General features: G+C 38.4%; 1 protein-coding gene across 1 annotated transcript; it reads right to left on the bottom strand.

Annotated features, from left to right (window-relative positions):
* Window positions 1-945: 945 nt before the first annotated feature.
* LOC122657970 lies at window positions 946-15147 on the bottom strand. Its single transcript, XM_043852790.1, has 4 exons — window positions 14805-15147; window positions 13055-13157; window positions 1322-1483; window positions 946-1215 (listed from the first exon to the last, which is right to left on the bottom strand). Exons 1-4 carry the CDS (start codon window positions 15083-15085, stop codon window positions 1048-1050), a joined length of 714 nt encoding a protein of 237 aa, XP_043708725.1. The 5' UTR covers window positions 15086-15147; the 3' UTR covers window positions 946-1047.
* Between the last annotated feature and the right edge of the window lie 1266 nt (window positions 15148-16413).

The following is a 16413-nucleotide window of genomic DNA, read 5'->3' as shown; positions in this document are numbered from 1 at the left end:
GCATAAAACTCTCTCTCTCTCTCTCATTCCTACAGCGTCTCTCTTCATTGGTCTCAGCGTTTAGCGAAATTAACGTTTTTGTTACAATGTCGAATGCTAGCAACACGATCCAGTCTCCCTTCTCTTTTATTTCTTTTGCCTACTCTGATCATTCTTCAAGCTCCACGGACAAGAAAGCAGTCCCTGAGTTTCCCAATCTCACGTCCTTTTAAGTGGAAGTTTGTGGCTATAGCAAAAATATGTAATATTCTCTCCAATACAGATCAACTGAACCATATGAACACCTAATGATATTTGTTGGACCTATACCTTTCTCATTTTCTTTGTCACTTCTCTGCATACAAGATTGATTTTGTTTAGACATGAATAATCTATGGAATGCTTGGAATCCCCTCCAATTTTTTATGGATGTCCTTAGGGTGTAGGTCCCTTAGAGTGAAGCTGAGCCGCAGAATTTTCACGGATTCCTTCAAAAGTCATTGCCTTCAATAACCATGTGAGTCCCCCCTTTACGATGAACCGATACCCACCAAAAGGCACTCTCTTCCAACCCCTCCATTGGCTTGACATATAAGAAGGCAATATACCCTACCTGCGTGTCAATCCCTCTCCCTTCTTATAAAGGTGAACAGGATCAGAACAACTAAACCAGCACCCAATTTAACTTGGTTCTTTCAATTCTTACATTTCTGCATAATACTTCAAAAGCCAAATTATTTTTTCGACACTTATAGCATCTGGAAAGTTCTTAACAGTCTGGCTACGAGCTTTCGTTTGAAACAAGTATACAAATTGACCATTATACACATCTATGTATAGGTCATTATAAGACCCCCCCCCCAACCCTTGTACGCAGGATACACCATCAGTTTAATTCTTGTTTTTCACAGGCTTATGTTTCCATCTATAATGTATTATGTCTTATTAAACCAAACTTTGCTTCTGGCCCACAATTCCAAGTGGATTTAGATGTAATGCCTTTTCCTGTTATCTTATTGTAGATAAAATCTAATCAAGTAGAGATGCCTAGCATGCATAAGGTCATCTTCATAAGAAGAAATGTGGAGTTTCATTCCTCGACAGGCGCTGCGCACTGATCAGTGGATCAATGATGCTTCTCCACTTATTATAGTCCAGAGCTGAGTCAGCATTGGGCAGTAGAAATCCATTCACAAAGAACGAAGGTGTCCCTGCCACCCCTCTCGAACATCCATACTACATGGAAAAGTTTGAATAAAGGACAAGACAATGAAAGAGAAACAAGCCCAAGATATGAAAGAGAAGGGGTGTGTCCATTGATAAGTGACAGTAAAGCTCTCACCTTGAAGGAAACCCTAGTTGCAAGATCAGTACTCCTGTCATTGAAGCCAGATGCAACTGCAGATAATGAGTCGTCCCCTACAATTTTAGTTACGAACCTTACAATCTGATCCACAACAGAAGCTCTAGACATTTGTTTGGTTTGCTGATTGTAAAACATCTCCTGTTTAACATCCACATCCACCAAACTTAGTCTGGATGGAATTGAAAGCAACAACCAGGCAAAAGTTGGAATGTAATTACAGAAATGTTATCAAAACCAATAAATGAATTTTTTTGGCACATAATCATGGTTTCACAAGGTTCAGTATCAGAGCACTTTCAATGTTCTTTTCATATTTTAGGCAAGTTTAGGCTTTCTAAGCAATTTCCAACGCTTCAAAAAGCAGAATCAGCTAGATCGGTCACAGCTGATTCATGTTTGGGCAAGTTTCCAAGCGATTTCCAATGTTTAAAAAATCGGAATTGGATCAGTCGATTCGGATTGGAATTGGCACTGACCAATTCGATCCCCGATTCGATTTTCATAACTTTGGCGATTTCTGATAAATCTGGATCCTAAAAAACCTATAATACCCAAATACTTCCATATTCTTAGCTTACCTGTATTGACATTCTACAATACCGATACTGACACAGAGATAGTATACAACGGTATTTCTTCTAAAATTAAAGTTTATTGTGTTCCTATTGTACCATTTATTAGTCTCCTACCTTGTGGATATTACTTCATGGGTTAATAACGAAATTTCTTAAATGTAAAATTATAAGTTAAATATAAGGAACTCCATAAACATTAGTAAGTACCATTTAAATTTGCAAGATCTGAATACTGAAAATGGTGATCAAACCAGAAAACTCAAACCTTATTGAGGTATCAGAGAATTAGATTATGCATATCCATGTCCTGGAAGTTCATGAACCAAGGAATAGTTTTCCTGTTTCATACCAGAGACCATATTGTATCTAAATCTGGGCAAGAATATCACATTATGGTTGGATCATGGGCAATAGAAACCAACAGCTACACAAAGGAGTCCAGGTGTAAGTTGAATAAATCAAAGAACTAGAATCTTGGAAAAATGATGCAGGGCATTATCGTACTGCTGGCCCAGCCCATAGGTCTCAGCCTAGGCTGGCCAGGCCACTCCAAGCCCCTGTAGTTCTGCTGATGTGCATCTAGTGGCCTTACTAGGAAGCCACTAGAATATCTCTTCAGTTTTCCTAGTTCCTAGTGCTTGACTTTTTGGATCCAAGGCAGCATTAAGTGCCTTCCATTATCAGTTTTCAAAGTCTTGTTTGTAGTTCCTATGTCTTGGGAACAACTTCTTAGGTCTTGGGGGCAGTTTTCCATATCTAGGACTTGTTATCCATGTTTGGGGAATTCCAAAAGGGTTTTGGAATTCTAAGAGTCTCTTTATTGCTATTGTACTGTACTCAAGATTTCTATCTCTACATACTGCAAGTCTTGGCTGCTCTCAAAAGGCAACCATGAATTGAAAACAAATTGCTCTCTTTGAGAACTTTTGCTTGTGAGACTCAAGTGGGATCAAGGTGGGACTCCTTTGATCGTGATCTCGGTAGGACTCCGATGATTGGGCAACTAGTAGGACTCCAGGCTGCCACCTATATATCTTCATCTTCAACTATCATCATCCTCATCATCTCCATCATCCATTCCTTGCAGCCACCCTCAATCAACCTCCATCATACCTAGATTCAGATTAGAACCCTCTTCCAGATTTGATCTTGGCTTGCTTAACCTCTCGGGTTTTCATCAAAAAAATGACCCCAAGTAATTTGGAATGGTACAACTAGATTTGCATTGTTGTTCCCAAATAGTTGGCATAAGACTTCTATAATAGGTTGATTGATAATAACAAAATTTTTATTTCATGAAAGAAAGTTACACCCTTAAAGCACAACTCGCTACACACTTAAAAGGATGCTCCAAGACTTTCATTTAGCTGTGCTCGACAATTATTAAAGACAAAGGACACCAAAATCTCGAACTAAACTAGTTCTACCACCGATACCTTTGCCAAATCCAACTCTAATAAGGGACTGCAGGAAGGAGTTCAGCATTTCAAGTGAAATCAAGTCCATTTTCATCCAAGAAAATATTTTGGTCTTAAGAAACAACACTAAGTACACTTTATTGCTTTGAAAAGAACCCCTAAAAAGGGGGAAGAAAAAGAAGAAGAAAAGAGAGCAACAAAAAAAATCTTCCATCTAGGTGTGCAACTAATGAGGTAAAAATCCACCAAGCACTAGATTTCAGAAACCAACAATAAGCCAGATTCACAGACAAGGAAAATATACCAGATTCAAGAAAGAAATCAATCACACAAAATCAAAGACTCAGTTGAAGTTGATATTTTGGTCAAAAATTGCTCTAAGATAGGAGAATACGTACCAAATTCTCAGCAAGATCAGATGGTCAGATTCTGAGATCTGACAGAATCCCACTCAAGGAATCTCATAACAGGATTGTAGAACAGAACTAGAGAATCTTGTTTTCTTATCAACCAAATACCTGAAATAGACAAAAGACTGGTCGAGGGCCTAGAAAATTTTACGAGAATAATATATCAAAAGCCAAGTCAATCTGATGGTTAGATAAACAGTTAATGAAGAATCCTAGTAGTGATAGGATAGGTCCATAACTGATAAATGATGGCAGAACCAAAAACATCAGATCAGAAACCAGTTAGTACTCAGATCAGAAGATAAACAATAGCAGGAACTCAACAATAAGAGAGGATCAGAATCATGAACTGGGTTTCCAAATTAGAAAAGAAAAGATGAAAAAAAACCCTGGTATACTTAGGAATTAAAATACTGTACTGAACTGAGTTTCAGCAACTAGGGAAGGAAGAAGAAGATAGAAAGAAAAGAGGATATGACCTGGGAATCACCACCCAAGGCCTAGGCAGGAATCACCACCAACCCACCTGTTGAATCACCACAACAAGCATATTCTGAATCATCACAGAATTAGAGAAAACAAAAGCTTGTATTTTGCAAAAACCGTGGGGGCGATTTCACCTACTCTTTATTTATAGAATAGTGTGTATAAGTTGTTTCAGATTAGTCATAGGATAGGGTATAGCCAATGAGCAACCTTACAGATATTGTAGTAAAATAATAACAAAAAACTAGTAATAGAACTCCTAAACCATGGGTAAGAGGAGAATTTCTATTTGTACTAAAACTATAACAAAAATAAAGATAAGATAGACTCCCACTAACCTGGATTTCATAAACCCTATCCAACTATTACAAGTACAACTACAACAACAACAACAACAACATAGACTTATCTCAACTAAATGGAGTCGGCCAGATGGATCCTTGCTCTCCAATCAACTCTATTCGACGTCATACATGATACAAGACCTAAGCTATGCATGTCTTTCCTCACCATTTCTCCTATGGTTAATCTAGGCCTGCCCCTGGCTCTTTTGGTCCTTTCAATCTAAATCAAATCACTCTTCCGTACTGGAGAATCCTAAGGCCTCCGTTGGCCATGGCTATGCCACCCCAAACGACTCTCTCGTAGCTTATCATGAATTGGGGCTACAACCAACTCAGCTCTAATATGGTCATTCCTTATTCTATCCTTCCTAGTTTTGCCACACTTCCATCTCAACATCCTCATCTCTGCTACATTTATTTTATCTGTGACTCTTCTTAACTGCCAACATTCCATACCATACATCATAGTCGGTCGTATGACAGTCCTATAAAATTTTCCCTTAAGTTTTAAAAGAATACACCAATTACACAGCACTATGGACACATCTCTCCACTTCATCCATCCTATTTTAATCCTCTGGTCAACATCATCATCTATGTCACCTTCTTTGTTTACGATTGAGCCCAGATATCTAAAATAATCACTTTATGGAATCTCCCTCTCATCAATATTCACCACCTCATCATCCATCCTAGTGCAGCTAAAGTTACACACCGTATATTCCATTTTAGTTCTACTTATCTTAAGACATTTTGATTCCAAGGTTGATCTCCATAGCTCCCAACTTGGTGTTAATCCTTGTTTTTGTCTCATCCACCAAAACAATATCATCCGCAAAAACTTTACACCAAAGAACCTCATCTTGTATGCCTCCAGTTAAGTCATCCATGATAAGTGCAAACAAATAAGTTAAGGTTGATCCTTGATGTAACCCAATTGCAATTGAGAATTCACTACCTTGACACCCCCCCCACCACACCATCATACATATCTTTAATTATGTCCACATATTTATATGACACCCTTCTCTTCTCTAGTATATTCCAGATTAACTCTCTAGGGACTTTGTCATAGGCTTTTCTAGGTCAATAAAGACCATATGGAGATCCCTCTTGCCCTCTCTATATCTTTCCATGAGTCTCCTTAATGTAGTCCTAGATAGGTAGGAGACCTACTAGGAGCCAAACAACAGGATCAAATAACAAAAGGGGCTGCTGGTTCGAATGGACATCACTAGGATTTAGGTCAATTCCTAGGGTTAGGGTTGGATATTGGGAAAGGGGTTTATAGGGTATTAATGGGCAGGTCTAGAGGGCTATTATGGTATAAAAAAGTTAGGGTTTGGATGAGTTTTGAAATTCTGCAATTCTGGACAGAATTAAGTTGTAGGTTTTGGGCTTTAATGGAGTTAGGGTTTATGGGATTCAAACAAAAAATAAAGGGGATCAATTGGGGAAAAGGATTAGGGGATTAGAAGAAGAATTTTGGCGTCAAACTTACTGAAGATTCCACTGGCAGCAAGCTTCAATAGTTGTGAAGGATAAAGCCACCTTCGAATTTGAAGAAGATCCTCCAAGCCGTCACAGCGTAAGGAGTCAACCGGATTCCACCAGTCCCTTTCCACCTTGATAGAACCACAAGGATGCACACTCACAAGGAGCACAGGAGCAGCAACAATGGCAGCCAACAAGCAAAAGCTTTTTTCATTAATCAAATTCGTGTACAATGTTGGCTTCCCTTACAAACTTATTTAGAAGACTCAAAAATAGACTTAGACACTAAAAATGAATGGCCTAATCCTATCCCTAACCTATTAGGTAATTTAAATTGACTAGGAAACTAAAACACTAAAGGAAATAGACTCAAAACATGACTGGACTTATAGAGTCCTAATCCAGCCCAACTTACATCACATGACCACTTAAGTTGTCACATGATCACTTAACCAAGTCACATGATCACTTAAATTGAACCAATTGGATGCAACCAATTTGAACCGGTTCAATTAGAAAACATAAAAATAAAATAAGTATTGGGCTAATCCCGTATGCAACCTATGTACCCCTAGTTTAGGCTCATTAAAATGGCCTAATACATAGAAAACCCTTGGGAACAAAGGCCCAACATGTATATAACCCAGCCCTAGGCCTATTTCTAAAGAAATAAGCCAATATCTATGATGAACTTGCATCAACTCTCCCCAACTTGAAAAAATTCGTCCTCGAATTTTGCAATGATGAGGGGGAATCAACATGTGATCAGCAGCTTTGACCATCTCCAAACAAAATTTCGATGAGGCAGGAACATTGGGGATAAAGTCTTCAATGCGTGGAGCTTTCTCTTCGAAGAACCATGGTGGCATAACAAACTCTATGTGTTCTGCCGGTGAATCAGCAGCAACTGTCAATGTCTCGTCCATAAAGCCTTCAGTGTTAGCAACCTTCTCATCTAATCCATGAGACACAAGCTCCACCTCTTCAAGAGCAGCATCTTGAAGGTCATTGTTTTCCTTTGGAATGCTCTCAATCAGCTTTTCATCTTCTACTGGTTCAGCCTTATCTATATTGGTTTCTTCAACATAGATCACTTCAGTAGGATCTTCTGTTGGTTCATCTGCCATTGGTGAAACTTCAAACACAGTCGATGCCACTTGCGTTTGAGTTGACATGTTCGACAGTCCCCGTGGTTGTACAGTCGATGTGGTCACCTTTGGTTGTAACCCTTTTAGAGTAAATAAATGGTATAGACGGTGTCGATCAGGTAGGACACACAAGTTGTTTTCAGGTTCAATCCAACCTTGTCGCTCGTCCAACCAATCACCACCTACTGCAATAAAACTCTTTGAATGTGGTACCGGCTGACACCAAGCACCATCATGGTATGAAGAACACCCAAATTCAACATAGACTTTACCTGTAGGCATGATGCAAATCTCTCCTGATTGGGACAACATATCCACCACGGATTGTGAAATAATGTTGTTACATCGCCTCTCATCAACAATTAATATGGTTGTGCTCCCATTGGGTAGACGAACTCGGGTCTTAAAAACGAATGGAGGTGGGTCTTTCGAGGCTTGGTTGGAGCTTCCCTTCGCCATAGCTCTGATACCAATTAATGTAGTCCTAGATAGGTAGGAGACCTACTAGGAGCCAAACAACAGGATCAAATAACAAAAGGGGCTGCTGGTTCGAATGGACATCACTAGGATTTAGGTCAATTCCTAGGGTTAGGGTTGGATATTGGGAAAGGGGTTTATAGGGTATTAATGGGCAGGTCTAGAGGGCTATTATGGTATAAAAAAATTAGGGTTTGGATGAGTTTTGAAATTCTGCAATTCTGGACAGAATTAAGTTGTAGGTTTTGGGCTTTAATGGAGTTAGGGTTTATGAGATTCAAACAAAAAATAAAGGGGATCAATTGGGGCAAAGGATTAGAGGATTAGAAGAAGAATTTTGGCATCAAACTTACAGAAGATTCCACTGGCAGCAAGCTTCAATAGTTGTGAAGGATAAAGCCACCTTCGAATTTGAAGAAGATCCTCCCAGCCGTCACGGCGTAAGGAGTTAACCGGATTCCACCAGTCCCTTTCCACCTTGATAGAACCACAAGGATGCACACTCACAAGGAGCACAGGAGCAGCAACAATGGCAGCCAACAAGCACAAGCTTTTTTCATTAATCAAATTCGTGTACAATGCTGGCTTCCCTTACAAACTTATATAGAAGACTCAAAAATAGACTTAGACACTAAAAATGAATGGCCTAATCCTATCCCTAACCTATTAGGTAATTTAAATTGACTAGGAAACTAAAACACTAAAGGAAATAGACTCAAAACATGACTGGACTTATAGAGTCCTAATCCAGCCCAACTTACATCACATGATCACTTAAGTTGTCACATGACCACTTAACCAAGTCACATGATCACTTAAATTGAACCAATTGGATGCAACCAATTTGAACCGGTTCAATTAGAAAACATAAAAATAAAATAAGTATTGGGCTAATCCCGTATGCAACCTATGTACCCCTAGTTTAGGCTCATTAAAATGGCCTAATACATAGAAAACCCTTAGGAACAAAAGCCCAACATGTATATAACCCAGCCCTAGGCCTATTTCTAAAGAAATAAGCCAATATCTATGATGAACTTGCATCACTCCTAAGTAAGAAAATAGCTTTCATCATGGATCTTTCTGGCATAAAACCAAATTAGTTCTCCAAAATAGTAGTCTCCTTTCTCATGGGTTTCAATACCCCCCCCCATAACTTCATCGTATGATTCTTTAATTTTGTGGGGCCACAATGCTTCTCCTCCATTCATCCGGTATTTTCTTGTGCTCATAATCTTGTTAAACAGCTTGGTTAGCCAAGATAAACCACAGATTCCTAAGCTCTTCCACACCTCTATAGGGACCCCATCTGGGCCTGGAGTTGTACCTACTTTCATCTTTCTTAAAGCTTCTTTTAACTTAGACACCCTAATTTTGTGTATATATCTACGTCATGTGGTGTCAAGATGTGTAACGCAGCATTCCGGAGCCTTATCACCCGAAAAGTCTTCATTAAGTAGGCTGTAGAAATACGCCTTCCATCTCTCCTTAATGTCATCATCCTTTATTAGTACTCTACCGTCATCACTTTTAATACATCTAACGTGGTCGAAATCCCTACTCTTCCTTTCTATCGTTTTAGCTATCTAACAGGTTGCTTTTTCTCCTTTCTTTTTGTTCAGATTACTATAAAGATCTTCATGTTTCTTCGCCCTTGCTTTCCCCACAATCTTCTTAGCTTCGTTTCTAGCAAATTTATACCTTTCTTAGCCTTAATGGCTGTTTGGACCTCATCCCACCACCATGTCTCCCTAGGGGCATGACATATACCTTTCGATTCCCCTAGAACCTCTTTAGCAATAAAAGTCCTACGAGAATATCCCATGATGGGAGGACCAATCTTAGTTCAATTCTGAACCAGAAACACAAGGCTGAGTTAACTCAGAACTATAGGCTTGAGTTACTGAGTTGGCTCCTGGTTCTTCTTCCTCCTTTGGTGCTTCTTAAGGTACCTTTGATCTGCATCAGCAACACCATCCTTCTCATAGTTATCAAGGCATCCCAGGCGCCTTCAGGGTGTCAAGGCGATGCCTCGCCTTACAGGATAGAGGTAAGGTGACTGACTTCACCACTTGGGCATCACCTTGCCTCACCTTACTGGATGTAGTTAAGGCAACCGCCTTGGCCACTTGAGCAACACCTTGGACACCTTGGTACACCTAAGTGGCTGGACAGGTGCCTTATGCTGTTTTGTGGTTTTTTTTTTCTTTTTGATTATACAACATAGATTCTTTTCTTAACCTTTTTATGTAGCAGTGTACAGGATTATAATGCTTGCAATACAGGGAATCATTGAATCTTAAATTTTGCTATACTGCTGTTTCTGGTTATGCAGTTATAGTTTGTTGCTAATTTTCTGCTAGCATCAATTTTGATTCTATGTGACATATCAAATATCATTGAACTGAATTACTGAAATTATTCTTTGTTCAATTTATATTTAACTACTGGTTTTTTTCTTATAGTTTGTTATGAACAATAGGTCAGTTTTACAATGGATGTTATTTTATATGTTACTGTTGATTTCTTTAATTGGCTGTTAATTTACTTATGATATTTATGATGTCTCTATACTAGATATATGGGATAGGGGGAAAAACACTAGAAGGCGCCCGCCCCTCCACCACCTTGGGTCGCCTTGGTGCCTTGACAACTATGATCCTTCTTAAGCAAAACCCGTCTCTTACAGTATTACCACTCTTACTTTTTTTTTGCTGGATTCAAAAAGATTCCTTCCCCCCATCCCTCCCACAAATGTGAACTCCTGTGTTTACTCTGGTTTCAATTATTTTCCTTTATACTCAAAAACCAACCTTTAAACAAGCCATGATAGGGTGATGTATCTCATTGTTTCTTGACCTTTTCCTTAACAGGTCAAGTTTGTGAAAAAAAAATACCTAAGAATATGTTTGGAAGGTAGTCAAACAAGGTGACATGGTAAATTTTAATAAATTGCATACACTTGCTCTTAAAAGATAGAAGTACAGGTTCAAAAAGAGACATGGTTCTAGTAACCATAATGAAGACTATGTTATACCTCATATCTGTCCATTGTAACCACCATGAAGAACCCTCTACCAATTTTTTAGATGATAAGATGTCAAAAAGCCACAAAGGAAGATATATATGTAGACTTGTTATGGTAGAAGCAGAGGCATTGGAGGTTGAAGCTCGGTTGGGTACTTGGCTGAGGTTTTCAAAATCCTCCAGACTTGTTTTTGCTTTTTCGTTTTTTCTATGGAACGTGATTGTGACAGTTCCATCATGGCTTTGATTTATAGACTCAATTTCAGTATTTGGTTCAATAGGTGGTTCTAGAGATGGACATTGAAGACACCAATTGGTTGGAAACTTGACATCTTTCCAACTTATGGTTTTTGGTGGAACAATTCGAGAATGGACAAAGTCGGTTTCTATAAACGTAGTTTGTCCTTTGATGGTTCTTTTAAGGGCTCTGGATCGTACAGTGTTCATGGCTTTGTACTGGATTCGGTGAACTATTACAATGGGAATAGATCCCCTGTTCATTTTGTAACCACTTGTGTTGATGTTAACTTTCAGAGCATCCAGTAGATTGGCATCATTAAGAGGGAGGTTGATATCAGGGTAACAGTTGAAGTAGACTGGTCATTTACAAAGGCTTGTTTCTATCATCCCTAAGAGAGAGTCTTCAAAATCTATAAATCGCTGGTCTCTGAGATATATATATATATATATATATATATACAACTACATATATATGTTTCTTCAGCCATGTTCCGCAAAAATGCTTAACTAACTTACCCTGACCTCAACCGAACATCAATAGCTTAGTTATCAGGCTCCCAATCAGAAATCAAGTGGTCTGTGCTCGTGTTATATTAGATTAAGATTTTAATGGACAGATGAAATTACAAGGAATCTGTGCTGTTAAATGATCCTCCCAGACCCTGCACTAGCGGGAGCCTCGAGCACTGGAATGCTCTTTTTTTCTGTGCCATTAAATGATCAACTGGAAAATGATCTGACCTGTCACACATGGCAGATATTTGTGCCATTGACATCCAGGAAAACCACTCCTATATAAGAATCTACAAATTTTAATGGACAATCCATTAAAATGCCATCTTGATTACTTCATTAAGGCTTTAGGTCTAATGAATGGCTAAAATACGCGAGAAATGTCAATACATGGGAAGACAATATGATTGAATTTGAGTCTGAAATTTGACAAGTGGCAAATTCAGACCATTCCCTAGATACCAAACAGTTGGAATCACCATATCATGACACAACTAGGTGGACCCTCCATAGATTCCATGGTGGATGTGCTGTTCAGGAGAACTTTTACCTTATTTTGTTTAGGCAAAATGACATTAACATTTTGAATTTCCTTCCGATAATTAAGAAATACACATGTTAAGTGTTAACTCTCAAGAAAATAAAGAAACATGATTGCCAATCAAATTCATAGGTCAAAAGTAACACTTGTAGGCTTGTAGCAGCATAGAAGCATCAAATTGCCAATGGGTTATAAGGTCTAATTAGTTATTTTCCCATTTCATTACCATTAAAAAAGAGTAGGACAATGATCAATAAATTTAGCCTTAGACTTGGCTGTTTCTTCAAAAAAGAAAATTTTCAAGGTCTCCTTTGGCCTTTGATTTGTTTTGTTTTATTCAGTAAGAAATTTAGAAACACCTGATTGATCTACATCACAGTCATCAGAGCATAATCCTAATTCAAGACCGCTTCATAATCGACACTAGTTTATCTCACTTGGAGAAAAGCAAAATAATTGATCAAAAAACAGAGTCAACATAGAGCATAACCAGCCTATGCAAAACACATACTAGCACAGACAGAAAGAGAAAATTAATTACATAATCATAGAAGAAGCTGGTGAAAAAAAAAATGCTTTACATAAGTAAATTGAACAAATGGGTACAATAAATGCAAACCCCCTCCCCCTCCTAGCCAAAATCCCCGGTTAGGAGTGGAAAATTAACCAGCCTATGCAAAACAAATATAAGCACAGACAGAAAGGGAAAATTAATTACATAGTCACAGAAGAAGCTGGTGAAAAAAAATATGCTTTACATAAATAAATTGAACAAATGGGTACAGTAAATGCAAACCCCTCCCCCTCCTAGCCAAAATCCCTGGTTACAGGGTATGTTCCCCTCCCCAACCCATTATTTTTATTCTGTTAGGCCTGCTTTCTTCACATAATCACATCTATACAATAAGCAGTTTTTTTGCCACATCTTGCTCTTCAATTAAGGCACTGTAATGGTTGAGACCAAAATACTAACCCCACCTCCCCCCCCCCCCCCAAAAAAAAAAGAAGCTAATTTCAAACTCGTAAAGCGCCAAACCTGATCCTTGAAGAACTCCTCCAACAAGTCGTATGTGGCAGAGGCATTCAGCTTATTTACAATGTGAAGAGCACGGCTAGTAACAAAAGCATTATCATGGTAACTGCATTTTCCATAAAAGAAATCTATCAGGGATTTGGATACCAAATTACTATACTGTAGAATATCTGAAATAACAACATATTCTGACATAGATAAAGATAACAGAATTTTATTAAACCCAGTTTGAGGAAATAACAAAAGACAGCTGGAGAAACACCCAAGTTTTAAAGCAGGCAAGCAGACCTTGTCAATGGAAAAAAAATGATATGGGGGTTTGGATCATCTATCTTCAAATACATGTAACACTGGCAAGAGAAATTCCTCCTTCCTTTGGAGGTTGGATTCCTTCACGGCTGTGACTGATTCCAGCTGTTTCAATCCAGCGATTCTCAAGTTATCCACCCAATTATTCCCACTTATCTTCACCTATTGAACTGGTTGTTGATTTCTTTTGGCAAGCTTCCAACTGATAAATTTTTTTATTCATCTTCTTATGGGTTCTGCAGTTTGGGCTGCGTGAACAGATTATGGAGACATTGGGCCAACAGTATAATATTCAATAAACAATCAGCATACCCTATAATCCCATGGTTTCCAGCTGAAGAATGCAGAGACTATAGCTACCCTTAAGTTACCATACAAATGGACAAGCAGAAAGTAAAGATGGCCTCAAGTGAAGGTCAGGTAGTTTATAATAGAACTCTGGGTTGTCTGAGAATGGTATTCCTTGCTATTCTTGATCAACTAAGAGAGCGCTTGCCAAAATAATAGGAGCAAATCAAATTCAATTGCCACCTCTCCAGGAATTGAATTGACATCACATGGAATCCCATGGGTGCACAACAACAATACCTTAATTAGCAGTCACTCTATATAAGAAAATTATGTGCATACATTAACTCTCTCTCTCTCTCTCTCTCTCTCTCAAACCCCATCTTAACCCTGGTCTCCGAGAAGAGGGGAAAGTTGAAAACAACTCCCAACCCCCACCCCCCACCCAAAAAAAAACCCTCAATGGAAGAATGGATAATTTAGTTTAGAACCACTGTCCAATAAAACTAAAGAGTTAGTCAATTAATAGTACTCCACTATTCATCAACTCTTTCTTTTTTTTTTAGTTGTTTACAATTCACAAATCGAGGAGAAAGAGGAATCACAAAACAACATTTTTCTCCTCAGCAGATAAGATTTGAACAATTATTCACATAAAGAGGAAAATCCAAAGACAACACAGGAAAAAGAGAACAAAAGAAAGCAAAGGAAGACGTGAATCTGACAGAAGAAATATTTATATTTCCACTACTATGAAGGGAATGAACCAGAACCAAATGTTGGAATAATTATACAAGAATCTATTCTTTTTTTTCCCTTTTTTTTTTCTTTTTGGTGGGAGGAGGGATTCTCAATTCAATTTCACTAGACGCAATAAAATCCAAAGGTGTATTCAAATTAACAAACTTCAGAGTTGATTTCATCTTCTAGTTGCACAAATCAAGAAGGTGAAAAAGATACGAAATTATTGTCAATAGGCATTCCAAATTTGAAATAATAATGAAACACAACCAGTATTCTGTCTTTTTGTAAAGAAATACGAAATCCCGTGAAGCAATTAAGATCATATCAGCTACTGAAATGAGAAGATAAAACAAAAACTATTCAATTTCTCTCTTAAGAACAGAGAAATAAGACATTCAAGGGAGACACTCACGGTAACGCGAAGGGGTGAACGATATGTGAAATTCGAGTGCCATAGTAATCGAGAACCCGTTTCAGCGGAGGCCAAGCGTCCCTACTATCTGGGCAGACAGGGTCGAAGAACGTTTCGATCATTATCGTGTCCGCATGAGTTAGGCTGTTCTTGTACACGAACCCATCAAACTTGGCAGGGATCGAGACCTGCGCGTGAATCATCCATGCAGGTAGGTTGCAAACAAAGAGCAAAGCTGAAAGTAATATCAGAAATCCCTGCTTTGGTTTATGAATCGCCATCTCTATTGTTCGCTTCTGCTACTTGGAAGAGCTAAACTTAAAGTTTGAAGCGTTACTCAAAGCAAGGAAAGAGTTTGAAGCGTTACTCAAAGCAAGAAACGCCAAAGGAGAAGATGCCATTGGGTCGTTCTCAGACAGCACTATGATGAGCGACACTGAAGCTTTGGTTTTGAACCTCGTTTCCTCCAAAATTACTCTCCTACCACTTTAAGAATTGATGGAAACCCAGAAAGAGCAGGGGTTCATTGGTCTACTCAGACATTTTATGTACTGTCCGAAATACACTCATCACTCCATTTTCGCATTGCCATGCATGTCAGATGCCAATATGAAACAAAAAGAGAGGAATCTGCCTGTCACACAGTGTAGATAATGGTATCATCGACATGGCCCACAGGAGTTAGAATATGAGAGAAAGTCACACATGGTAGATAATGGTATCATCGACATGGCCCACATGAGTTAGAATATGAGAGAGGAATTTTTGTCCTCTCCTGGTACAACACGGTGTTGTAACGCATCGTGCGGCAGCTGCATAGGCCATGTGCATCATGTGGGGCCCATTATGCCACATGACCTGTGTAACTCCGCACAATGCGTTACAACACCGTGCTATAACAAGAGACGATATGAATTCTATAAGAGAAAATGTCAATGTATACCCCACACATCTCAATGATGCGCGTTGAAATGTGCACTCTAACATTGCACACTTGTTTGCTCGTTAAATTTATAACATGGAGGTAAATACTAAGTCAACATCATTATGTAAATGGATTTTCTTATTGACAATGATATCCTCTAAATTGTCAAATAATTTGTAATCTTATTTGTTTTTATTTTTTTGCTTGTATAGTATCATTTCGTATGTTTATTTGAAAAATATATTTAACAACGATACTTTTTAAATAATGATATACCATTTTCAGATTATTTTTGAATACCCTTATATACTTTAATGTTAAAACAACTCTTGGGAAAAACACAAAAGGCAATTAAACTAATGTGTCAAGTTCTAAATACACGTATAGAGGCATCATTCTGACACTCCTTTTGTGTAAAATACTCTTAAGATCTTTACCTTTTCCGTTATTGTAATTAAAATCGGTGTAGCTCAATGGTCGACTGCTAACTAATTGAGTCTCGCCTAAGTATAGGATTGGTTGCATGTTCGACCCTCCTACATCATAAGTGTGACCCATTGGCCTCCCTGCTGGCCCCATTGTGAATTTCGCACTCCCAAAAAAAAAAAAAACAAAACATTTCAATCATCTCTTTGAAAAAAAAAAAAAGAAACAACAGTTCATCACTACTTCTCAGAACAACCG

The sequence above is a fragment of the Telopea speciosissima genome, chromosome 4, assembly GCF_018873765.1.
Source record: "Telopea speciosissima isolate NSW1024214 ecotype Mountain lineage chromosome 4, Tspe_v1, whole genome shotgun sequence".
NCBI lineage: Eukaryota > Viridiplantae > Streptophyta > Magnoliopsida > Proteales > Proteaceae > Telopea > Telopea speciosissima.
Note: the sequence above shows the minus strand (reverse complement) of the source record. Positions and strands in the feature narration are given on the sequence as shown.